This window comes from Amia ocellicauda, chromosome 9 (assembly GCF_036373705.1).
Source record: "Amia ocellicauda isolate fAmiCal2 chromosome 9, fAmiCal2.hap1, whole genome shotgun sequence".
NCBI lineage: Eukaryota > Metazoa > Chordata > Actinopteri > Amiiformes > Amiidae > Amia > Amia ocellicauda.
This window is the reverse complement of record NC_089858.1, coordinates 11,088,798-11,115,989: the sequence shown is the minus strand read 5'-3', so window position 1 is coordinate 11,115,989 and position 27,192 is coordinate 11,088,798. Positions and strand designations below refer to the sequence as shown.

Sequence of the window (27,192 nt, the reverse complement as noted above, 5' to 3'; positions counted from 1 at the left end):
CAATACTAAAATAAACAAGGTCAGAGCACTTTCACTGCAAAGGAATCAAAAAATTTTCTACAGACTATGGTAATTTATTTTAATTGTCTACAGATTTTACACTTGAGTGTACATAACTCTGGAAGGCCAATGTCTTGACCTTGCCTTTATCTACAGACTCCAGTTCTATCCCTCAAATGAGAGTGGAGAGACAATGATGTCACAGTCTGTACATATAGCAGAACCCTACACATACAGCATGTGTGCCTCTTCTTTTGCTACTGTGGAAGATCAAACCAATTGAAGCTGACAAGGAAATGAAGAGAGTGGACCATGTGGCTCTTCCAAGTTTAAACCCTCCAGCAAAAAGCTCCATAACTGTTCAACTATTATAGAAGCCTGTAAAGGTTTCTGATGCTGCAAACTGTCCAGTTTTATGTTTTTTGTGTTTTTAAAGTTTGACCATTGAAACTAAACTATATCCACAGGATCCAACTGATATTGATAACCAAATAACTAAAAGACATTTCTCCTTGTTTTTTCAGAGAAACAAACTTGCTCATAATTGCTTTCAATCTGTGAATGTAATGAATTGATTTTACCAAAAGGACCAGCTGATGGAATTTTAAGGGAGTTATTATGGTTGACCAACAAAACACTGGGTGCATTGTACGGTTTACTGATGATGGTGATGATTATCCATCATTGTCGATGATGACAGGCTCCTTTACCTCCACTGGTCGTGGTTGTGGGTTCTCATGCGGTTGCCAAAGATTGATTTATGTGTGTGTTGTTCTCCTACACACAGGGTATTGTATGTTGGTTAACTGGTTTGTAATGACAGGTAATTAAATGACATGAGGGCTGATCTTTGCTCGATGTCCTTTGTGCATTTTTTTGTTTTTGTTTTTAGCTAACTGGGTACGATTAGTCTTGAACTACATCCTATGACAAATGTCTTCATCATATGTCATTGTCTTTTGTCAATGCTAGTGTAACAGTGCTCATTGTGTATGTAGGTCTATTATGAATACTTCCCTCTCCTAGATTTGGAAGAATGTTAGACTCACCAGGATCTTTGGCTTAGTGGACTAGCTTGGAGCTGTGCATATCAGGTGCTCAGAGGTGTGTTTGATACATGTTTTCAAATAGCATAAGTGACATATAAAACAAGAGCAGATGCAGTCTTGAAGGCTGACTAGTTCACTGAATTCTACCAGTTATAGAAAAAGACCCCTGTGTGATCACCATTCACACCAGTTGAAACAAAGCACCAGCAAAATGTCAATTTAATTCTCAATTTAAAATAAATTATAATTATTTATTTCTTAGCAGACACCCTTACCCAGATCAGATTTTCTGACTCTGATTTTGATTTTATGAACTCTATGAATCTATCTAAATTGACCCCTGGAGTACCCTAATCCCCTTCTGCTTTGAAAAACACGATCCAAAGAATGTTTGGAAAGAGAATTAATTGGGGGAATCATGGGGAATAAAACCACATCAGATAACAGCTACATGTCTAAAGGTCTACATGAAGGAAATCAAGATGAAAATTCTGACATTTCACCCCTTTTTTCCCCATCAGCTATTACATTGAAGGATATTCTCTCCTTTCTCCCTGTGTTCCTCCAGGATGTGTATCTATCAGTGGACCCAATCTATGGAGACAACTCTGGTCCTGCTGGGAGCTCTGACTCTCACTCTCTCCCTGGGAAACTTCTCAGCCATTGGGGGGCAGGTATGATAGCATCGTTCGGTATATTTTTAAAGCAAGAATGAGACAGGGAAGAAAATCCCATCCAATATTAATTGACTATAATTATTAACTGCCGAACCACATTTTTTAAACATTGATGCTTTTATTGTCTTTCATGAAGGCTGAAACATTAGATGTGGTTTTATTGTGGGGTATTAAAGTATAGTACTAACTAAATGAGAGCAGTGCCTATCTGTTTTTTTTATTTGGAGTTGAAGGCTGCACCTCATTCCATAATTTGTTTGCAGAGCAACAAACCCCCAGCTGTACTGTACCATACTTGTCTGCACCCTCTCCCTCAGTGAGATGACTGTAAGCTTTACTCTCAAGTCATGATGAATTGACTTGCCCGTATGAAGAAACAGTGCAGTTGGTGAAGGCCTTGTTGGGACTGGAGTCATGCCCACAGTGCCGCACTGAAGCTGTGGTCTGGTGTTTCAGGAGGAGGGCCAGGCCTCCAACAGCCTGGAGGACGACTCCGAGGTGACGGCCTACTGGTGGGGAGAGTGGGCCAAGTGGACAGCCTGCACGCGCACGTGTGGGGGAGGGGTGAAGTTCCAGGAGAGACACTGTCTTAAGCAGAGGTAAAGGTCCAATGATAAACTACTGTACTCAATCAAGTTTGCACCTAATGAAACCACTAGTAACTTCATCTTCTTTATGACTAAATATTCCACACTCCGCAAACAGAATAATGATATAATGCTACTTCAGAGGTATTGGTTCCTGCTTTTCCCACTAAAATCATACAGTGGGAAAACTGATTATGGCACTCATAATACACAGTGTTGATGGGCAAGGGTAGTCCCTGTGGAAAATTACTAAAATCTAATACTATTATAGTACATAGGATTACATAGATTTTATCAGATTAGATCTGAAACAAAAATCAAGCAGCTGGAAACAAATGACTTCTGACTCCAGCATTAATGAAGGTCAAGGCTCACGTCTCTTAAAATCTAGTTTCTTTTAGTTTAGCCTTTAAAGCATAACCATCAAGAAAAGCTACGACTGTTGAACATTGTAAGAAGCTATTTCAGCTGCATGTGATTGTGGAGTTTAAGTTTGAAGCCTATTAATTTTATCAAGGTTATGAATCTCAAAATAAAAAGCAAGATGTAATTGAGTTTTACGTTATTTGTGTTTAATCAAAAGGAAGAAAACTGCTGTTGGAAAGGAAAACATGACTTGCACTGGCACATCAAAGAGATACCACCTCTGCAACATCAAGGTGAGAACTGTAACATTTCAGAAATTCTGGTGTTTGACTAATCACCTACGCAGATCAGTGTCAGATGGTCAGGGCTCTCAGAAAATGCAGCAGTATCATTCTACCTATTGAGACTATATAAAGCAAGTAACATTGATCCAAAAACTTACAATTCAAAGTGGCCAACGTGACTAATGATGATAAACTGTACCTAGAAAATTTGTTTTACTGACACAAGGCTTGGCTGTCTGTGATGATAAATGTTGGCAACAACCAATCACAACTGAATGGCTCTCGGTATTGTCTTTATTCGTAAACTTGATTCTTCAATACATGAAAATAGTCTGGCCACCACTCTGCTTTGCAGTGAATCTGATAAATATGTTTTTTATTTCTTAAGATTTGATCAGATCTGCGCTGTGCAGAGAAAAAACTTCATTTCATAATATTAAGGCAATGCCACAGACAGATTCGTCAGTCTTCAAAAATGGCATGCAAATGTATACAGTCAGACCTGTTAAAGGTTGACCCAGATTTTCTTCCAAAGCTATTTCTTTTACAAAAACGTTATGAAACACTGGTTACCTTCCAGGGTGCAGTGTGGTTCATGTCTCATCCCTGGCAAGGTCTGTGTGCTTTGCCGACAACCCGAGCTCAGTGGCTGACAGCCAAGGGACTGCGAGCTGCTATAGGTAGGGCCTCTCTTTCTTTTGCACAGAAGGGGTAGAGGAAGAATGCACCCCTGGAGTGGAGAGGAGGCCACATTGTTTAGCTTGCATTGTGTAGAGCAGCAGGTGCGAAAAACACAACTGCATTTAAAAGTTCCATAAGTCCTCTCAGTAGTGTTTTTACATGAAGGACAATATCTACAGAATATGAGTTAGTTCACCCTTTGTGGAAAGTTACCAGATAATGTTTACGTTGGCCTATTCAAACTGGTTCCGAGGTTCCACAGAAGAAGCAAAATCCTTCAGGGCACCCACAGAAATCATACAGGGTACATCTTTCAGGATTCTTTCGGGAGTCTTGTATTATTCCTCTGAAATGACTCCTACAAGATTTGCCCTCAGGAATTGTCTTTGTGGGTGTGCATCAGAGTGAGTAAAACAAATAACAAAAAGTTATCCAGGCATTCAACAACACAAAATGTTCTAAGTATCCCATTTCTTTTTGTGCCAAATGGAATGCATCATACAGTGAACAGAATATATCGATGTTTGGAGTTTTTATTTTATCACCTTTGAAAAGTTGTTCCCTGGAGGACCTGGACGAGATGAAAATCTATGTCAAATTGCCTCCTACACCTGATGAAAATCAGTGAAAGACATCAAACTGCTGCAACAACTTTAGCACGAGTATGGATTGAGTGTTTGAATCATAGCTTAGACCCCCCTGTGTTTAAGAAGCCTACTCCTGTTGAAAGAAGAGCCACTAGCTGTCCATTGTTGCTTTTCCAAGGAAGTAATAAGTGCTGTCATTTCTTGCGTGTCTCACGGCTTACTTTTAATATATTTGTTTGTTTATGTCTCTCAAGCCTTTTGGCTACAGACTGCTAAGTTGATTGCTTTTGAAAGCACAGTGTTGGTGTGTAATCACCTCACAGCTATCACCGTCATATGCACCAGCCATGAACTCCTCCAATAAGAGCTGTGTGTTCCACACTGTCTCCCACAAAATAATAAATTATTGAAAACCACATTCATCAATAGTTCAAACAACTAATCAAGATCTATAACAACAGTCTATAACTTAAACTTTATGCAACTGACAGCAATTGTGAATACAAAAGGATGAACTTTTTTCCTTTCTGTATTCCATGAAATTAAATTGATTGTCACTGCATTTCTTTCTCAACATGTTTATGGAGTATTATATAGATCACCACATATTCCAGATAAGCTCATTTTGTAAGTTTTTGATGTATGACGTTTCAAAATGAATAATGTTCAGATATTAGTTTTCAGAATTCTACAAACACATGACAATAATTATTTTTTAGCCTTTTTCAATTAACCATGTTATATAACAATGTTATTACACATACAGATCAGTAGTAGATTTGTTACTAATATATTTTATATTTCTATACCCATTTTACAGTAAAATGTTCAAGTCTATGTCAATCATTCATAAGATAAGGTTGATCAAGTACTGTTTTCAGTCTGATTGGGCATAGCACAGTGTAGAGTTTCAGGACAGCCTGATGCTATGTGTTGGGGGTACATACAGATGCCTGGTTTGTGCCTTTCAGGACTGCCCCACTGCTGGACGCAGCTTCAGAGAAGAACAGTGTTCATCTTTCAACTCTCAGGTCTACAATGGCAGAAGCTATCGCTGGAAACCCCTGTACCCTGGTAATATTACACTGTGCAGATTTCCACTGCTGATCCCTTGATTTCTTCTCAATGTGCATGTGGGATTAAAATATTTGAAAGCACATATGTACTTCTCTTTTCTTTTCTTTTTTTTGAGACTGCAGCTTCGTAAAGAACTGAAAAGGATGAAAGTGTTTTGCAACAAGAGACTGATTTCCATCTGCGTGTTGTCTGTCCAGATGATTACGTGCACATCTCTAGTAACCCCTGTGACCTGCACTGCACCACGGTGGATGGCCAGAGGCAGCTGATGGTGCCGGCTCGCGATGGGACATCCTGCAAGTACAGCGACTACAGAGGGGTCTGCGTCAACGGCAGGTGTGAGGTTGGTGAACTGTCACCAATTTAAACTTTTTTTTACCCATTTCTTGACATGATTTGATTTATTTTTATTTTATGCGTAATCATCAATTTGTTTGCTTTATATGCCTCTAATTTGGAGGAACCAATCCTTTTACCAGCATAACAGTCCATCAATAAGCACACATCTTTCGAAAATACATACACTGAGGATGTCTGAATTTCTGCCTATTGTGAGCCTTCTGTACAAATAAAAGAGTTAAGGGCTAATGCATCTCTTATAGTCATGGAAAGGTGGCTGTTGCACAGAAAATTTAGAAAAGGCTTGTGGACCTAAAACAAACAAACTTAAAGTACGTAACTAGTTGTACCCCTCATAGACTTCTAATGACAGTTGGCTAATGGCATGAAACACATTTGAGACAGGGACCTCTGAACAGAAGGGCTCAATCTGCACTTCTACCAGAAGTCATTGAGCCATTTGGTAACCCTCAATTTTATATTTTTCACACCCCCCTAAAAAATCTAAAGCATATTCAGGCATGGCTGAAATACATTGTCATCTAAAAGGAATCATAACAGATTGAATTCCCAGTGAATATTGCGGGAAGACACTGAAGAAAAAGAAAACAAAGCTCAGTGAAGGAATGTTTTTAATAATACCAGGCTGTCTACAGTATGAGGCTCAGCTTTAATTCTCAAACCTGTTACAGAGTGGAAAATTTCCAAATCCCACAATGCAACCAAATGCCCCCACAGAGAGAGTTAGTTAAAACTGAGGTCCAGAACAAGATGCTGTATCATGCTCTGTCAATACAGACTCTAAAGTGACAGTAGTTACTTAGTAATTACTTAAAAAGGTTATGTTGGGGCTTGATATTCTATTATGTGCAGGTAACAGTATTGTATCCACCCTTTATTGAGTTGCATTAAATTTAACTAGTCAGACATCTTTTGAAGTAAATATAGTCAGATATAGTCATTGTAAACTAATCTGAAAATACATGTGTTATTTTGGGACATAGAGCTAGACTAAGTACAAAATTTGACTCAAAATGCAAATTGTATACTATCAAGTTTTGAATTATAAATAGTAGAACGTGGCTTCCAACAATAAATTAACTGTCATAGGGTACAGATTGTAAACGTTTTTATTTGGTCTAGCCCATAGTATGTTAACATTTTCTAATGGATAAGCAAGTAAGCAATGCAGAAAAATAACATTGGATCGACGCAAACTAAAAACGTTACTTAGAACTTAATTTGGGGTGTCTGTTGGTATTACACTGGGTCATCATTATTTATCCAATATGACAAACAAAGTTACTGACTTAGCTAGCAGCTTCTCATTGGTGCTGCGTTATAATAGGATAAACAAATGTATGATGTTTTCCAAAACTACACCATATCATTATCAAAATGGGGCACATGCCTACTGCGACCATTAACAAACAAAACATAAGCAGTTCCTGGCTATATAGAAATACAGTGTTCATCCTGATATATTTGAGGGTATCCATTTGTAACAGTACAGTTAAAACCTTGGTTTTACCTGTTTCTTGTTGCAGCCAATTGGGTGTGACGGGGTGCTGTTTTCTCCTCACACCCTGGATAAGTGTGGAGTGTGTCAGGGCAATGGCAGCAGCTGTATCAGGGTCACTGGAAACTTCCGGAGAGGGACTTCCAATCTGGGTAAAGAACAATCTTTTATTGGGGGCCTGAATAACAGGAATACAAAGGTGCTCTGAGGTCAGGTCTTTAGGACTTGGTTTCAGGAGAACAGTAATTAAATGAGAGAGGGGGTCCAAGGAGACCTTTGCCAATATTAAAGTCTGTTAATGTTACATGGGAGAAGAATGCCCTGTGTGTTTGAAGATAAGACAATGTATACAAAGTGCAAAAAATACATAATGGAGGCACTGTAAAGAGGAGCTTAGACATAAGGTGGAAATGTACAACACACACACACAACTATGGACACATGGAAATTAGTATTTTGGTACTTTTGAAATACAGTGTACACAGTGTCCATACAGCCACCACAGTAACCATTTGTAAATCTGGTCTACAAATAACGTTGAAATGACATCATAATAAATAAATAAATGTTTTATATTACATTTCAGCAGCAGCTTACTGCCAGTAATGCTGGACCACATCACATATATGATGTTAAGTTTAGAATAAGTATTAATAATTCTGAACCTTGAAAAACATTAAATGAGCAAGAAACCACTTTGTTGCTAGCGTCAGCAGATATATTTTAGCCTGACTTCATTGGGTCTTCATGAAGTAACACAACCTCAGAGAATTTTCCCCTGAAACTCTGAATGCAGTTCAGGGTTTCTTATTGATTGCCAAGTTCCTATGCTGCCACAGAGGATGCAAGCCTTCACAGATGAAACCAGGCGATGAGTCTTTTGCAGCTTAGGAAAGACAATGAGAAACACAAGTCATCAGGCGGATGACAAACCCTGTGACTCTGGGCAGTAAAAATAAAATCAAAATGCTTTTGTTTCTGCCGATTCAGGTTACTCCTTCATAACTCAGATCCCAGAGGGCTCCTGGGACATCCAGATCATAGAGAGGAAAAAGTCTGCTGATATTTTGGGTGGGTACTTCCTTTTTATGCTCGCTTACAGTGGAAGCCAGTCCCCCCAGCTCCACACAGATATGACTGTGTGTCAGAGAGGGGGTGGGGGGGCAGCCACGTCTCTCACACACCCATTCCTGTAGCAGAACAGTGGGTGTTCAGCACACACTTCCATCTCTAAAAATAGGAGCCAGACTCGCCCTTGTACCTTTACCTTTCCCCCTCACAGACACGCAAGGAGATGTCCGCCTGCCCTTGGAAGTGTTTTTTTTTACCGTTATTTGAATCTTAACTCTCATCTGTCCTGCAATCTTTGCAGTCTGTAAACAGGATGACTGGCACCCAAACCCTCACAGAAACACACACACACACACACACACACACACAGCCATGCACACAGACAAGAGGAAGAGAAAGCTCTAGACCCAGTTATCATTTCAATCACTGCGTGGTCCTGGCTTGCTTCAATGGTCTTTTATAGGTTTTGGAAATGGTAGTACATGGGGATGGGGAGAAGTAGTACTGTAAGAAAATAAATACAATAAAATTAATTAAGTGTTTGCATTCATGACGATTACATTAAATGCCAATGAAGACATCACTGGCATCATCCAAACAGTATAATAAACAGAAATCTTACACCTAATCCTTGCGATTCTACATGCATCAAAGCGCCTAGTAGAAGAAAAATGTATGCAATCGAGGCGAGTGGGGGCCGCCCCTGTAGCTCCCGGAAACAAAGGCATATGTATTGAGCCTTTACGATATAGCCCCCCATTGTAGTCTATGGAACAACTACCGCAGGTCCCCGCTAGTGGCATAAAACGTTGCTTTATCCTATACTTTCCCAGCCCCCCAGATGCTTGCATTCACTTGCTTCAGCCTTATTCTCTCAGTGTGTAACAGCCTTTCATTTGATTCATTTGATGCATGTAGAATCGCGAGGATTGGGAGAATCTTATTAAGAAACAGTGTGATATTTTAAATCTGGCAATATTTAACTTAAGGGTGGCTCTCTCATACATTGGTTGGCTTACCGGCACAGAAGAGGCTAAGCACAATAAGCCAAATACAGAAGCATACTTACATAGGCAGAATAGGCTAAACAGAAGTAAACGTTCACTAGGATGGTTAATGTGAATTCCAGAGGTCAAACACTGATGACAGACTTGGAATCCCTGGACCAATAACACATCACATTAGATTAAACTATGTGACTCATAGACACAATATATAAAAATAGATTGAAAGTATAAGTTTCTTCCCTTATGGGGTTTGAGGGAAGAGGTCCATTTAGCAACCAGTTTAATAATTCGACACTTCTGTTGTATGCATTAATTCCCCAGGACAGTTATTCTGCAATATCTCATATTGCTGCATCTGTCCCTTGGGTAGAATATTATTCCTTCTCTTAAAATAGGTTTGTAATACTGTACGCTCCTGTTCTAGTAATAGTAGGCAATTGCGAATATCCAAAGAAGCATTATCCTGCAAACCTTTTATTTAAGCATTTTTCATTTAAGAATCACATAAATCCAGCTTAGAGATTGAATGTATGGTTTTAATATATTTTACTCCTCTCTGTTGCATAATATTTATTAAAATAAATCTTACCATATAAGTAGGGCTATTTGCTGTTAAGTTTTTGATGTGATTAAGACATGCTTAACACATTGTCTTTAGATATCTAAATGTCTTTATTAACTGTTGATAGTTGCCTAAGAACAATAGTACTAACAATATGATATAGATAGAAAGAACTTCTATCTATAACTTCTAGAATGTATTATGCCTTGAATTGCACTTGTATTGTATTGCTCCTATATTATGTAAGTCACCCTGGACAAGGGCATCTGCTAAGAAATAAATAAATAAATAAATACATAAATAATAACAGGAGTGATTATCAGGGTTTATCGGATTTGAACAAAAAAATATGAAACCATTTACTTACCTGTGAATTAGTCCATTCAAAACATTCACCTTGAAATACCAACCATCTTGAATACACTGAGAAGAAATGGATGGCTCCTTCAAAGTCTTGATCAGGCTAAATGTATTATGCCATGTTCTCGTTGTTGAGCTATATCTTGTTTTTCCGGTCTGCAGCAGTCACAGACCAAGCTGGCAACTTCTTCTTTAATGGTGACTACAAGGTGGACAGCCCACAGAACTTCCACGCTGCTGGGACCATTTTCAAGTACCGAAGACCAATGGACGTTTACGAGACTGGGATCGAGTACATAGTTGCAAAGGGCCCTATCGATCAGGCTGTCAATGTTCTGGTACTTCTGCAGTTGTAACTGAGGTCTTGGCCATTTCACTCAATTCCTCTCCGTCTCTGCACCAGCTTGTCAAAACAGCCTGTGCAATTGTGTTCAAATGCAGGTGGGACACAACGTACGAGACATCTAGAGAAGGTTTAATTGTAGAGCTATAGTGGAACTTCTCTGAGCTAAAGGAGATTTTTAGATACTCCATTTACTGTATTATAAAATATTCCACTGGGAGCTGTTTACATTGTTAGCATCACAGGCTAGTAAAAAGGTCAGTCTGATGTAGTTGGTTAGTGTGTTATTGCAGATTCCAACAGCAGTGAAACAATGGGACAAGAGGAATTAATATGAATGATTGTTTGGTAATCAGGTGCTGCTTGTGACCTAGGAGGGAGCAGTAATGCTGTAGTTTAGTTGTGACAGACTTACAAGACATGAAAAGGACATTTGCCGTGTTTCTTAATGCTAGAAACCTTTTCCCTCCCTCGGGTCACAGGTGTGGAACCAGAATGGCAGGACGCCCTACATTACCTATGAGTACACAGTGCTGCGGGATCCCCATTCTCCAGGCCCACAGCCTCTCCTCTATCCTGGGACAGACACCTGGGGCCCAGGAGGCAAGAGCAGGGGCCATGTTTCTATGGAGACTGATGGCTTGGTCCCACACAATGGCAGCACATATGCTAAAGGGGCAAAGGAGAAGGGAGAGAGTGGAAACCAGGTGCTGGAGAAGGAGTCTGACACAGGGACTGCCATTGGGAGCAAGGGACAGGAAACCAATGAGGTGTACGAGGAGACGGCCACCATCGACTGCGAGCAAGGGGCCCAGATGAAACCACATTACACAGGTAGACGTCATCCGTCCCTCTGAGCAAACACAGAGAACAGACGGGAGCAAAAGAACCAAGCAATACATGACACAGCTTTGTGTTCAATATAATTAGGGAGGATTAATCGGAAACACACTTTCCATTAGGGAAGTTCATAGCATTAGGCTGACTGAAGGCTGAATGTGTTATTTGTCAAAATATCACTCCAAGTCTGTATGTAATTAGGGGGAAAATATACATATAACATTTTTTTAAAAAGGTTTAAAGGTCTTTTTTTTACTCTTTTTGTAATTACATTTTTTTTTTAATCATGAATACAATTGCCCAGCTGTTTCAAATGTGGTTTTAAAATGTACGTCAGTTGATTGTAATGCCTTGGGACCTTCTTATTATGAGTTCTTAGTCTGAAAGAAACAATGATGGCTGAAAAAAAAACTGCACAAGCTCAGTTATTCCTGTATCCAATCCCCCACCACCACCACAAAAAAAAAGAAAAGCCAGAATATACACGATCACTTGATTTTGATGTCTACATCACCTCCTTCTCTCAATGTCTGTCAGTGAGAGGAAATCTCCACACAGTCCCTCCGGTCAGGGTGTTACGCAGCCCCAGAGCTGGAACCGTGACACTTCCAGAACTCCCAAAACCCAGAGAGAAAGGCTGATGTTTTTAAAAGACAGAAAAAGGGAGAGATGGATCTGGCAACGGTCCACTAGACAAATATAAGTTAAAAGAGAAAGCCCGAACTCTGTTTTTTAAAAAGCCCACTCGCTGCCCCTGTGGAGCCATGATTTATTCATGGGGACACATACAAAGAAGAGCCAGGAGATGAAAAATTCAGGGGAATTACATTTTCTGGTTTGTAATTCCATGGATCACAAACACATCCCCGTAATGGGCCGAGAGTGTGTTTCGGCCCCAGCAGAGTGGCAGTTATGTACGGGAGAGAGTGCTCTCTGTAATGGAGAAACACCCCAGTTGCACTGCAGTCCTGTAGATGTGAAGTTTACATCCTCTCCTGATTTTATTGGTGTCTATAAAAGAAAATAAGATTCTCCACACCCACCCCCCAACTGTCAAAACTATTACATAGCATTTCCCACTGAAGGACTTTAACCCTTTCTTGCAACTATACACCCTTTTGTATAGGCATTGCATTAGCAAATACAGACTGCTAAAGATTTAGCTGATGTCGGTTAATAAAGAAAATGAAAAGTGACATCCTAAATTTACATTACTTTAAAATAGGGCTTGAATGTCCAAAGTGTGACACAGTACAGAACACTTTCAATATGATGTCACATAGAAAATATAAGAGAGACAGTTGCCAAGTGAAATATATTCTGAAATAGTGATTACAGGCTCCCATTGCTCCGTTTGTGTCTAGTTTAGTATCACAGCGCAGTATTGCAAAAGGAGAACCATAGGAACTTGGCAGAAGTGACTAAAAAGCAATATGTTAACCCAGGTTAAGGAATTACTCCAGTCACACAGATTTGTTGATTACCTCTGCTTCACATTTATATATATATACAGTGAGGGAAAAAAGTATTTGATCCCCTGCTGATTTTGTACGTTTGCCCACTGACAAAGAAATGATCAGTCTATAATTTTAATGGTAGGTGTATTTTAACAGTGAGAGACAGAATAACAACAAAAAAATCCAGAAAAACGCATTTCATAAAAGTTATAAATTGATTTGCATGTTAATGAGGGAAATAAGTATTTGACCCCTTCGACTTAGTACTTGGTGGCAAAACCCTTGTTGGCAATCACAGAGGTCAGACGTTTCTTGTAGTTGGCCACCAGGTTTGCACACATCTCAGGAGGGATTTTGTCCCACTCCTCTTTGCAGATCCTCTCCAAGTCATTAAGGTTTCGAGGCTGACGTTTGGCAACTCGAACCTTCAGCTCCCTCCACAGATTTTCTATGGGATTAAGGTCTGGAGACTGGCTAGGCCACTCCAGGACCTTAATGTGCTTCTTCTTGAGCCACTCCTTTGTTGCCTTGGCTGTGTGTTTTGGGTCATTGTCATGCTGGAATACCCATCCACGACCCATTTTCAATGCCCTGGCTGAGGGAAGGAGGTTCTCACCCAAGATTTGACGGTACATGGCCCCGTCCATCGTCCCTTTGATGCGGTGCAGTTGTCCTGTCCCCTTAGCAGAAAAACACCCCCAAAGCATAATGTTTCCACCTCCATGTTTGACGGTGGGGATGGTGTTCTTGGGGTCATTCCTCCTCCTCCAAACACGGCGAGTTGAGTTGATGCCAAAGAGCTTGATTTTGGTCTCATCTGACCACAACACTTTCACCCAGTTCTCCTCTGAATATTCAGATGTTCATTGGCAAACTTCAGACGGGCCTGTACATGTGCTTTCTTGAGCAGGGGGACCTTGCAGGCGCTGCAGGATTTCAGTCCGTCACAGCGTAGTGTGTTACCAATTGTTTTCTTGGTGACTATGGTCCCAGCTGCCTTGAGATCATTAACAAGATCCTCCTGTGTAGTTCTGGGCTGATTTCTCACCGTTCTCATGATCATTGAAACTCCACGAGGTGAGATCTTGCATGGAGCCCAAGACCGAGGGAGACTGACAGTTATTTTGTGTTTCTTCCATTTGCAAATAATCTGTAACTGTTGTCACCTTCTCACCAAGCTGCTTGGCGATGGTCTTGTAGCCCATTCCAGCCTTGTGTAGGTCTACAATCTTGTCCCTGACATCCTTGGACAGCTCTTTGGTCTTGGCCATGGTTGGGAGTTTGGAATCTGATTGATTGATTGCTTCTGTGGACAGGTGTCTTTTATACAGGTAACGATCTGAGATTAGGAGCACTCCCTTTAAGAGAGTGCTCCTAATCTCAGCTCGTTACCTGTATAAAAGACACCTGGGAGCCAGAAATCTTGCTGATTGATAGGGGATCAAATACTTATTTCCCTCATTAACATGCAAATCAATTTATAACTTTTATGAAATGCGTTTTTTCTGGATTTTTTTGTTGTTATTCTGTCTCTCACTGTTAAAATACACCTACCATTATAATTATAGACTGATCATTTCTTTGTCAGTGGGCAAACGTACAAAATCAGTAGGGGATCAAATACTTTTTTCCCTCACTGTATATATATATATAAGTCTTCATGCTTGGGTCGGTCAGTTAAAATTCTGAGCTACTGCACGTGTTATTTAACAGAACCTTTCCTAACACACGTGCAGCTCTGAACACCAGCAGACCCAACAGCCTGGGAGACCACATCTTCCAAGCCTCCAAATCCACGTCGGAAGAGCTGGTGCCCGACTCAGAGAACCTCATCTGGAATGTTCTGCTGGGTGACCCTCTGGGCTCCGAAGAACTGGTGGTCAACATGACGACGAACCGGCTCTTCGCAAAGGGGGAAGCTATGTACTCATCAGAGGCTGGCCGAATGGACCTGGACTATGACAGTCTCGAGCATGCGTCTCTGGACACCTTCAATGGGACATTGCAGGAGCTGAGCATGGGAAGACGCAGCAACGATACCGGAGGCCTGCTGTTCTCCAATAGGTCAACCCTGCCTGGCCAAACCATGGGCAACCGGACTCACAAGAACAGGTAAACTTAAACATTTTCCACCCCCACCACCAAACTATAAGCTTCGGGCTCACAGCGCATAAGCAAATAATTTGCCTATAGAAAACTTTATATACAATCAAATATTTTAGGGCTAAAGCAATAGAGTGGTAAATAAATATGTTAAAAGCCTAGAAAACACAGACGTAGTATTATTACATACCTTGCTGAACTGGCCTTTCACAAATGATTGTCTGAAATAACTCCTTTATAGCATAACATGGAAACGGAAGACTCGGTACACTTCAGGTAAGGAAACAATAGTATAAAGGTCTAATTTTCAATAATTAATTACTGATAAGCAATATCTATAGGGGTGAGAATGGTCAATCTTGTTTGAAATCACTAACAGACACCCTAGAGTCATGTAACAACATCATGTAAAAATTTGTTCAGAAGATTGTCAAAAGTTCAATCCCTGGAATCCCACACGCTTGTAACTGTATTAAAAACAACAACATCAACAACAAAAAAAAATTCCAGACAGACATTTTCTGTTAGGATCATCTGCATCCTCAAAAGTGCATACAAAAAAGTCCAGGTCCACGGCTGTTTTTAGTTTTCAGATTGAGGTACGGATGTTAAAACCACAATGTGACGTTGAAATGCTGCATACACGGGCCAGCAATATAAATCTCACATGGATATTTTAATCCTGTTTGGTTGATTAAATCATGAGCTATTGCTGATTTTGAGTTGAAATGGGATTTAACTGAGAAGGAAAAAAAAAGAAACAGAAAATCATGGCATGGGATTTGCGGTTGCTTGACCACTTTGGCAGGTGAGATCCTACAAAGCAGGAAAAAATAAACTCCCGACTCTTTGGGCTTCACCGCAGAAGTGATTAACGTAGTGCGTCATGGACGAGCTGACAGACACCCAGACACAGCCCCCCAATCCCACCCCCCAACCCCCAGAAAAAAAAAAAAAAAACTAATGCACAGCTCTTTTCAATATTGGATTACGCACTTTGTGGTAATGAAAGGACCACAAGGTCCCCAGAGACTTCTTGTTTCGCGTTCCAAAACAGTGAAGTTAAAAGTCTGTTTTATAATTCCTAGATTCAATTTCCTGCCAGAGAATTAGTGTACAGTAGGTACTCCACTCACAGACCTGAGGTATTCCGTCCCAACAGAAATACACAACAGAGCCAACTTCAGTAAAATAATATTTTCAAAAAATGGTCATTGTGGCTGACACTGAACCATTACTATGTCATCTGGCCATTTTAAAACACTCCTGTAAAATTAAGCTTTCCAGCAGCGATATATATATATATATATATATATATATATATATATAATAAAATCTATTGCAAAGTTATTGTTACATGTTACATGTTAGATACTAATCTGGACATTTACATGCATGCCCTTCCTTTGAACTAAACTATGATTTTATGCGTTTTGGTCAATTTTGGCAGAGTATTTAAAAGTATATCTCTATTATTTTGATAAATTTATAATTATGGTGGGGATGATATTTTTTATGAAAACAAAGTTAGAATAAACAGTGAACAAGAAAATAAATGGTTAAAATAAGTTATTTAGCAAATCACTTTTATATTCAGAATTAGTTGTATCAGATGTCGAAATACGTTTCCAATTTTAAATTAAAGACAGACTCTGTGGTATTCCTAATTATGAAACCACCTTTCCCATAATTCCCCAGGGCAAGGGATGAAATCATCCGCGCCATACAGAGGTCATTGGTGCAGGGAGATTGTTATTAATTTATTGAGCATATATTATAAAATGCATTGCTTTTTATGGTCTTCAAGAAAGAAAGGGGGCAAACTTGGCTGTGATGTCATATCTCAGAAATTGCTGGCAACTGGGTCTGGGATTCTTCACATTGCACAGATAAAGATGTGGCAGTCAAGTGGATTTTCAGTGTTGACAGCATTCTTGTAAAACATAATGCCCCTGAACCCCAACTGAGCTGAGATATATCCATCTGGTCAAAGACATTTAATCTCAAAGAATGGAGTTTAAAATCAATAAATGTGCCCATAATTACATGGTTGCAGTAAAATGTGTCATTTGTTTGTGTATTTAGTTATTTATATAAAGAAAATATATTTCCTTTACTTAAAAATAACCCAAAACATAATAAAAAGTCCCAAAAGATGTAACCAGATACTATTCATAAGGAGATTCTGCCTCTTAGGTCAGCCTGGGATTTTGGTTGGACCTTCCTTTTCTTTTTTTCATAATTTATTTTCTTTTGCCCGGGTTGCAGCACAGAGCAAGGTTTGTCTGCTCTTCATGACAACGTTTTTTACGACAGAGAGCAGTCTGGGACAGGGCAGACCTCCTTGTTCCAGCCCTGCATATCTCAGCTCAGGGAATGGAATTTGCTGCAGGCTCTGACTGTGAGACATTCGAGGACTGCAGAGGAGAAGAAGCCAAGCTGATGGTTGCTCGGTTTGCATTCCATTATATTTATAATTCATATTGGGCTGCGGAGCCGTCATTTGGCTTGTCTGCATTGTTTTAAAGCTGTGCTCCTGTCTCAGTCCTGCCAGAGCAAATAAAACAAACCACAATTTAAAAAGAAAATAAATAAATATATATAAGAGGGAAAGTTGGAAAGATCCAGAAAAAAAGGCAGAGAACAGGTTTTCTATTAAAAAGAAATAAAAAAGTGAATAGAGTACATTTATTCATACTTTGTCTATGTATTTCACTGCACAGTTTGATTCATGGGTATTGATGTTACTGTGCGTTTTCAAGAAGAGTGGGGCCCGATCAATGGATCTAATGGCCTTAAATATATATCTACAGCACACTTTCAATGCATTTTTATTGCACATTCAGGAAGGGCTTAAAGCAATACGGCTGTAACTTCAGAATGTGGAAGTGAAAAAGTTGAGTAATAAAAAGGCAAATCTTTTTTCTCTGACGCAAGTAATTGAATAAGAAATAAATTAAAACACTTTACTGTGCTGTGAGGAACAGGATGTCAATTAAACTGATTTAAATTCACCCTGCATTGGTAGAAAGAATGGTCATGAAAAAACAACAACATACTTTTAAATTATAAATGTGACTTCCGACTGACCCAAAAAAATGGAACGAAAGAATATGAAGTCTAATAAGACATTTTTTATCATTTTTTTGCCGTGGGGTTCAAATGAAATATGACATACTATCAAGAAATGTTCTGTTTATTCAAAAGTTCCAAGGAAAGACGGGGTGGAGAGTTTAGATGAATGATCTCCAATGAAGCAGTCTCCTGTGAAGCAGACCTAGTCAGTAACCTATATTCACACATACATATAGTTCCCCATCAGGAAAGATGATATTAAACCACCTATTAAATAATACAACAGCAGTTATGTATCAACTCTGAAATGAACCTGACTTGAATATGAAGGACTTGCTTTCATAAGTACAGCGATTATGCCATTTAGTTGTACAAGCCCAGTATGCTTTGTTTCTCCTGGTGAGCAATATGGTGGTATAATCATATAACAGGACAGGTTTCAGAGTGTATCAATCTGCCAATAAAATCAAATTATATGCAAGTGCTACTTTTTTCCCACAGCTACTTGCTAGATGTACACATTCAAACATTTATAACTCCTATCAGAAAACCAGGAGCACATTCTCTAGTGCAAGGAGACTCAATTCTGGTTCTAAAGAGCCGACGGGAGCCCTGGTTTTAATTCCACCTGAGTTCATCGAATCAATTATTGACCTAACTGATCTAAAGTACTGCTGTTTCGACATATTTCCCCATCGCAGAGTTTAAGTTACCAATAAAACCTGCCGTGTTCCAGGAACAGTAGTTGAGTAGCAAGACTTTGAAAGAAAATCACCCTGACGGTTCGGTGTGTTTGCCCTTGACAGGAATCACCAAAGGTTCCTGCAGAAGAACATCAGGCTGAGTGCAGCTGACATGTACAGGTGGAAACTGTCTTCCCAGGAGCCCTGCAGCTTGACCTGTTCAATAGGTATCTAATCTCACACATACACACGCACACATGCAAAGGAAAGTCTATATATATATATATATATATATATATATATATATATATATATATATATATATATATATATTTTTTTTTTTTTGTATTTAATTTTTTTTCTCAAGGTTGATTTTCATCAGCAGACTGTTGAACGTCATTAAGGTGGTGGGGGGGAATTGTGAATTACATCCATGTCAGGCCCCTGCCAACACACTTTACAACACTATTCTTTCTTTCCATTTGTGATTCTGAGTATTTGGTTGTGGTTCCTCTCTGTCCCTTCTGCTGTTGAAGTAGCTGTGCCTGGGATTTTCCTCCAGGAGAGAACATGTGTATGTAAAATTCTTGTGTTCATTATCATTTACCCTAATACTTCTAGGAGTGTTGCATATGGGAAGTCAACAACCAGCACAATCACATCCATAGGTGTTCAGCTCTGTGTCTGATCTCATGCTTGCCTAAACCAACTAGGTGAACACGAAAGCCATCTGGTTCAACCTTAGCAAAATATTTCAATGGGTTCCTTTACTTCTGTTGGTGCTAGGTGTGGCTAAGTCCTATGCCATGTGTGTGCGGTATGATGGGGCTGAGGTAGATGACATGTACTGCGATGCCCTCACACGCCCGGAGCCGGTCCATGATTTCTGTATTGGGAGGGAGTGCCAGCCCAGGTGAGGAGAGCCTGACAATAAACTTAAACACACCATAATCACTCAGCACCATTCTTATATGTTCTGTTGTTACTCCTACTATGCTCATACCACAGGTAAATTAATTTGCATCTTTAGACTTTTGAGACTGTAATCAGGATCCAATTCTATTATGGTGCAAATAGCTTTGAAAATCACCATGAAAATGACAGGACAGGAATGAAATGCTTCCGATGTCAAATGTCTGCAGTTGCCTCCTGTCTGGCATTATTGATGTTAAATATGACCTCTAGTGCTGAAATGATGCAACAGCCATTAAAAGGCCACACTTAAATATGTATGACTTCAACTCAATCTTTATTGCGTTGATGTTACATTTCAGGACTTTCTACCTGATAATTGAAACATTTAGCACAGGTCAGGGCAAGAAGCCGCTACATAAAAATATATACATACTTAATATACATCAAATGTACTTAAATCTTTCACTTTCTAACACATCTACTGATTAAAATGTATGCATCAAAAATTACAGTGCAAGATTTTCTGCATATACTGAAAATTTAAATGCAATTTTGACTAAATAATAGTTGTGTGAGTTGTGTCTAAATGAAGCTCCCTCTGAAGATACATATTAATATAAGTATTTCTGAAGAGGCAGTTACTTGTCTTAAAATACACTTGAAATTACTGTTTAAAATATTGAATATATACTTTGCAGTGCCCATTATATAAATATACACTGCATCCCCACTTTTAACTTAATGAGGCAGAATGTAAAGCTTCAGTGTCTTGGTATTTTGGTAAATGTCTCTGATTGCTGAAGAAACCTGCAGTATAGTTTACCAACTGTATACAGCTTTGTGCCAGAAAAGATTGTATACATCAGAGACTAGAGAAAGACAAAATGTGAAACTGACAGAAATCATTCAGTGAACAAATGAACATGGTTCAGTATTCCCTACAGACCATGTCCTAAATACTGCTGTGGGCTGAGTGTGTGTGTGTGTGTGATAGAGAGAGAGTGACAGAGCAAGCACACTCTGACCTTTGAACTGTGTGCTGCAGGTGGGAGGCGAGCAGCTGGAGCGAATGTTCCAGAACGTGTGGGGAAGGGTTTCAGTTCCGCTTGGTGCGATGCTGGAAGATGCTGTCCCCTGGCCTGGATAGTTCAGTGTACAGTGACCTCTGCAACCTGGCGGAGCTGGAGAGACCTCCCGAGCGCCGACCCTGCAAAAGTCCAACTTGCGGGCCCCAGTGGGAGGTGGCAGAGTGGGCAGAGGTGAGTAAGACCCTACATCTTGGTGTGCAGCCACATGGAAGAACACAAAAACTGAACAATACTGAAAAGGGGCTTCTATTTTCTTCTTGACACTGTGTTGGCCTTTAGGTCATAATATACTTTTTACACTATTATTTACATTACTTATGTCTCCATTTCCTCATTTTATTTATAGATGCTATGCTTTCTAGATTTCTTTTTGAGGTTCTGGAGCTCAGTTCTTAAGCGTTTTTGAAATGGGTAAATGGCTCAGCTCAGTCTCCAGCAATCCTTTTTTGTGTGTTTCCAGTTCACTGAACAACAAGATGCAAAGCACAAAAAGCGTGAAAGAGAGGAATTAGGTTTTTTTTTTCTCATAGTAGATGAGATTTAAAAATATTTCTTAAGATATTTTCCCAAGGTAAAAAATATGTGCATAGATCTCTTCATGTTCTCTTAAGACCTAAGCATAATGAATTTGTTTCCATCTAGTGTCCTGCAAAGTGTGGCAAGAAAGACATCGTGACAAGGGAAGTGAGGTGCTCAGACGAGAAAAAGCCATGTGAAGCGACGAGCCGTCCACCATCTGCGAAGAATTGCACAGGACCGCCGTGTGAGAGACAATGGACAGTGTCGGAGTGGGGACCGGTGGGTAGAACAAAGGGAATCGACATACATAAAGTGAGGTAACATGAGGCAAAATATGAGGTTTTAAGTGTAAAATACCGGGGGAGTCTCTCTTGGGTAACCCGTGACAGCAAACTTTGGCCACGTAAGTGAAGAGTCCTGAAACTAACTAAACCTAAAGTGGACGCCATGTGTAACATAAAATGCGTCTGTCCATTCAAGGCAATCAAGATGGATGCCCAGTTTATGCATATTTTCATCTGTCAGTTTCTTTCCCTTTTGTATGTCAGGCCTGTCATTTCAAAATGAATGTGCTTTGGGATGTTCTGGCTTGTTATATATGTTTATATTACACTGTATCTAGTCCATGCAGTCTTGTTGAATGGTGCTGTCATGTGTCACAATTGTCAGATCACCAACACCAGTTTTTCACCTCCCAATGCATCTCTGCTCTAACAGATGTACCACTTTTCCATTATAATCTTTAACTGCATTTAACTGATCCTTATCGGTCCTATGGCAGTAATGCATCACCGTTCCCATACTCCAGTTCCTGGATCAGTGAAATCACCCTTTGCGCTCTATACAAATTCATTTCAATGAGAATCTCCATCTATAGATCATTGTTTTTTACACAGCTATATAGCATTTCATTTGCCAATCACATCCACTGTTATCTTGTGCAAGGTCATTGTTTCTTTAGGTCTCTCTCCCTGTTTGATTAAATGATCGTTGTCTGTGTCTCCCGCTGTCTCTGGGTGCTCAGTGCTCAGGTGCTTGTGGCCAGGGCAAGATGATCCGGCACGTGTATTGCAAGACGCCAGATGGCAGAGTGGTGCCCGAGTCCCAGTGCACTCTGGAGAGCAAGCCACTGGCAATCCACCCCTGCGGTGAGAAGGACTGCATGGCACACTGGCTGGCACAGGACTGGGAGAAGGTAAGACATGTTTTTGCTGATGGACTGGACAGACAATGATGAATAAGACTGCTACTATTTGTCATTTGTAGTAATAATCAGCCTATAAAGTTCAGAACATGAAATGTGGTCCCACCAACAATGGCGTCTTTCTTTTCCAGCTCTTGTCCTTTGAGAGTGTATGTTGTAGGTTTCTTGTGTGTGATTAAATATGAGCAAACAATAACCCATAGTTAAGCATACACTAAATGCATGTGTTCTTACAGTTTCATCTGTGCAATCTTTATAACCTGAAATAGATTAGACTGTTATGGGAGTCTCATTTCCACCAGAACCCTTTTTGATTCAGAGTATAGTGGTAGAGAAAGTGTAATTGTGGGGTAATTGTTTCTGGACTGGCCTGTGCCTGAACCTCAGTCTGCACACTAAAGGAAAAGGCCATCCCTGTTGTCCTATAGTGCAACACAACGTGTGGCCGTGGAGTGAAGAAGCGGATAGTGCTGTGTGTTGGCATCGACAACGGAAAATTCAAAATCCATGAGGAGGATGACTGTGACGCCAGCAAAAAGCCAGACGAGGAGAGCACGTGCTTCGAAAGGCCTTGCTTCAAGTGGTACACCACCCCCTGGTCTGAGGTGAGCTCAGGACTGTGGGTAGCTGGAGACACTGCGCAAAACACTTTTCAGTGCCATTCACTGCCAGAAAAACACATTTTCAAATCTGCTAGACTCTTTCCTGAATGAACAGTACAAAACGGGCAAGAGCTTTATATTATATAGTCTGAAAAACACTTCAACAATATGATTCATAGCTTACACTATTGCATGACATTGTTAAAATATCAGCCTACCTACAACATGTAAGCCCTGATCTTGACCTGTTTCTGTAATGTAGCGTTTAGTCTAATATAGAGGCTAGACAGACAGGATGCTTACTCTTCAAGTGGATGATTATTAAATTGTATCAAAACAATCTTACAGGACACTTAATAGTGGCGCCTCTGATTTCCTAACTTTAACTGTGCTATTTGTAAACCTTGAAATGGATTTGAGGACTGAACTATTTAAGATAGGCTATGCATAAAATACACAATGGTACAAACCACTGCTTAGCAACATTACAGTAAACTTAATTAGACCTAACCACAAACTTATGTATAAATGTTATTTCCTGGAGATTTTGCAGCTATTTCCTAGAGACTCTGTGACAAACTTGGATGGGCTAGAGACCCAAGTCAACACATATTCCATGTCTAGTCTGAGCCCCACATTGTATTTTAAGTGCCTGATTCTCACAGTTTGATAACTTCAGTCTCAAGACTTAACAATTGAGGTGGAATGAACGACTGCTGCTGGCCAGAAAAGCAGATGGCATATTGGGTACAACCCTGCTGAAGGGGTTTCCAGTAATGCACAGAGCACAGACTTGCTGTTTTGACATAAATACACATAATCGTATTAATCTGACTAAAAAAGGTGCAGTCTTTGCTAAAGAACAGAACTTGTCCTGTCCCCCTTCCCACAGTGCACCAAGACGTGCGGTGTAGGCGTGCGCATGCGAGATGTGAAGTGCTATCAGGGCAGGGAGATTGTCCGTGGCTGTGACCCCCTGACCAAACCTGTGGCCAAGCAGACCTGCGCCTTACAACCCTGCCCCACGGAGCCCCCAGGTACCCACATCCCACACAGCTCACAACACCCTTAAACAATTGTAAGTGACAACTGTACGTCACTCTGTGTAAGGTCGTCTGCTCAGAAATAAAAATAAAAATCAAATTAGGAATCCCATATGTCAAAGTACTAGACACATAGGGGTTGGGTGACATCAGCTAAGCACCTGGTTTTAAAATACAAAAATACTAAGTATAGAAAAAAGGTAGATTCGTCAAAGGAATACTTCCTGCCAGAAATGTCTTTTCAGTTATAACTGAGCAGGATGGAGTTCCAGCTGTTGGAATTTGGATGTCTTAAAAACATCAGTGAAAAGAGGATTAAGCCAAGTTGCTTGTTGGCAGGTGAATTTCAGATGTAATCGAACAATCTTGGAATAATTGCAGTGTTGATGACATTGCATGTTCCTGTCGTCTGTCTGCTTGTTTTGTTGCAGCTTGCAGTGTGCAGAAGTGTCAGAAAGGCCCATGCTGGCATATGTGATGCCAGCTGCAGGTACACCGAGGAATAATTCTGTTCCCAATTTCCTTTCAGACGAGAACTGCCAGGACAGGCCCACTACCAACTGCTCCCTGGCCCTGAAAGTCAACCTGTGCAGTCACTGGTACTACAGCAAGGCCTGCTGCCACTCCTGCAGATCTAACCGCTCCTAACGCAGGCCACACAGCGAGGAGCCCCCGCCCCCACACCAGGGGCGACCATAACTGTCCCGGTTCACTTTCAGTCAACCAGACTCCTCTCCCTCAGGTTCCTATTGTCACACCTTTCTCCACACAAAGGAGATGGGAACCAGACTGTGTTGTGCTGCAGGACAAAAGACACCCTGTGCTTTTCTCAAGTTTGTTTGATAAGGAACCCTAACCTGACAGATTACAGAGCAACGGTAACAATTGGACCTAACAGTCCAGCTCAGAATCCAGAAGGCTTTCACTCACTCAAGTTTCATCTACCACAGCTCCCGCTGGGTGTTTGTAGTGATGTAACGATCCAATGTTGGGAATGGGATGCTATGGCAGCACACAAGAATGCATCTGTGACAGTTGGTTTCTTCCCCCTTTGCCTAGCAGGTTTGGGCTCAATTAAAATTATAATTACCAGCCTTAAATATTGGTAAATAAAGGTATTTGTAATTTTAGTTGACCGTAAACCTGTTCTCAGAAAGACTCTGGCAAGGTAAACTTTTTTTTTTATAAAACATCACCTTCCGGTACAGTGCGGTGAAAATGACATAAAAGCACACTATATGTAATACACAATTATTTCATTAAGAATAATACAATATTTAAAGAGGGTGCTACAGACATAACACATTCTCAATAAATTAGTCAGGGAGTTTCAACTGATGAGCGGGACATGGATAGAATGAGACTATTGAATTTGAGTTCATACACTAGGTGAGATCTTTATGGGATTGTCTGTGCTCAGGAGACTTGACCTGAGAACAACTGTCCTAGAGATCCTCACCTGTTTATGGCACTTGCTGTGCAATCATATTCCTTTTGGGTGCAAGCTCTAGGTAGGACAGTATTCCAGAAGAGCATTTGAAAAAGCACAGTCACATTTCACACTGCATGTGATCCAAGGGCTCAACATCTCTTGCTGATATTGACTGGATCAAAAATTGCACTCCTTATGCTGTCACCTTTGACTAAGTAGAGAACAGCCATTGCCCAGCATGCAACAAACAAACAAACAAACAATGAGTAAAAATAAAACATAAAAAAGCAATCCTCTAGTTTGTAATTTAAGTTTCCAATGAGATGAATTCTTTGTGTCTCTTTACATTCCTCCGCTAGTTAGTTATATCATCATGCTTACAAACCACAGTTTTGAGATCACGTCTTAAGCTTTGTTTCGATTAATCGGGTAAGCATTGTAGAGCATTTTCTGAGGGGTGTAAAACCATAAGCTGGAAGAATATGTCTGGGTTTTATACACGTCTGCAATAGGAGACTTGGGGTTTGTGACATGAATTGGGGATTTCATAGTGCTGGGAGCTTTTCTCTTCCCATCCTCTTCATAGCCTGTTATTCAATTCTGAAGGATTACATGTTTCTGTAAGACCAAACACATACAACACACCAATCATAATAATAAGACTGTGCATGACAACTTCCTGTTACTGTGGAAGGACCAGTTAAATTATTGTTCTGTGTAGTGTATTGCATGTTAAAATATTTATTAATAATAATATTGACTTATTTGTTAAATTTCAGACCATAAAGTAGGTTTTACTTTACCAGTCTTGTTATTCACACAGTTTCTGTTACAACAGGATGATACCTCTGGCACAAAGAACAAAGAGAAAAAGTACTGTATGTCAAACCAGGTTCCATCTGTAAAACCACTTTTGCTCAAGATATTTTTAAGCTATTTAATTTTGTATGATTTATTTTTTACCTTAATTTGTCATTTATTTACTTATCTGTTAGAGTTGCTTCAACAAATGTGTATTCTGCATTTATATTATTGCTTGTGAGGTCATTTGAGTGCATCTGTCACATCTACAGTTAGAGGAGAGGAAACAAATGTATTAGTTTTCCTTGAAACTTAAAAGTTGACAAAATCTAGACTCAATGAGGCTAGGCTTTATTTAATGCACCAGATTACTTATACAATTTGACAGGCATCTGCTCAAACAAATAAAAAGGCAATGCTAGATATTAGAGCACAAATCTTTAGAGAGAAAAAATATATTTATATGTGATAGAAATTGCTCCTCACACTATAATCAGACCATATACCTGAATCTGACTAAATTAATCATTAAATACATGTTTGGTACAGCTATCTTTGCAGGATACCTACAATGTATATGGTGAAAGCATCATCCAAAATCCTAAACATTGGACTGAATTGTATAAAATGTAATTAACATGCTGATTACCTTTTTAATCCTGGTTTATGTCTTACTGTTTTGCTTCAAGAAATATTTTAAATAAAGTAAAATGTGCAATGTGTATATAAGTTTATTCTATTACAATTTTTTAATTGTTCTAAAAAAGCAATATTTTCCTTCCAAAATATTGTGTATTCTGTTTGATTTTTCCTTGTTTTTGTCTTAAAAAGGAATCTCACTACATAAATGTTCTCACTTTTGATATTAAGTACCTTTCTAATTTTTATAAACTTGTAATTATGTGGATAACATATAATTTT

The 27,192-nt window shown here is 39.7% G+C and overlaps 1 protein-coding gene across 1 annotated transcript; it reads left to right on the top strand.

Annotated features, from left to right (window-relative positions):
- The first annotated feature begins 1,618 nt into the window (after window positions 1-1,618).
- ttc16 (tetratricopeptide repeat domain 16) lies at window positions 1,619-26,981 on the top strand. Its single transcript, XM_066713128.1, has 18 exons — window positions 1,619-1,723; window positions 2,183-2,325; window positions 2,897-2,972; window positions 5,203-5,305; window positions 5,506-5,651; window positions 7,195-7,318; window positions 8,157-8,237; window positions 10,329-10,504; window positions 10,992-11,343; window positions 14,543-14,918; window positions 18,791-18,894; window positions 19,454-19,580; window positions 20,628-20,841; window positions 21,313-21,468; window positions 22,214-22,384; window positions 22,822-22,998; window positions 23,888-24,032; window positions 24,568-26,981. Exons 1-18 carry the CDS (start codon window positions 1,619-1,621, stop codon window positions 24,684-24,686), a joined length of 2,895 nt encoding a protein of 964 aa, XP_066569225.1. The 3' UTR covers window positions 24,687-26,981.
- The last annotated feature ends 211 nt before the right edge of the window (window positions 26,982-27,192 follow it).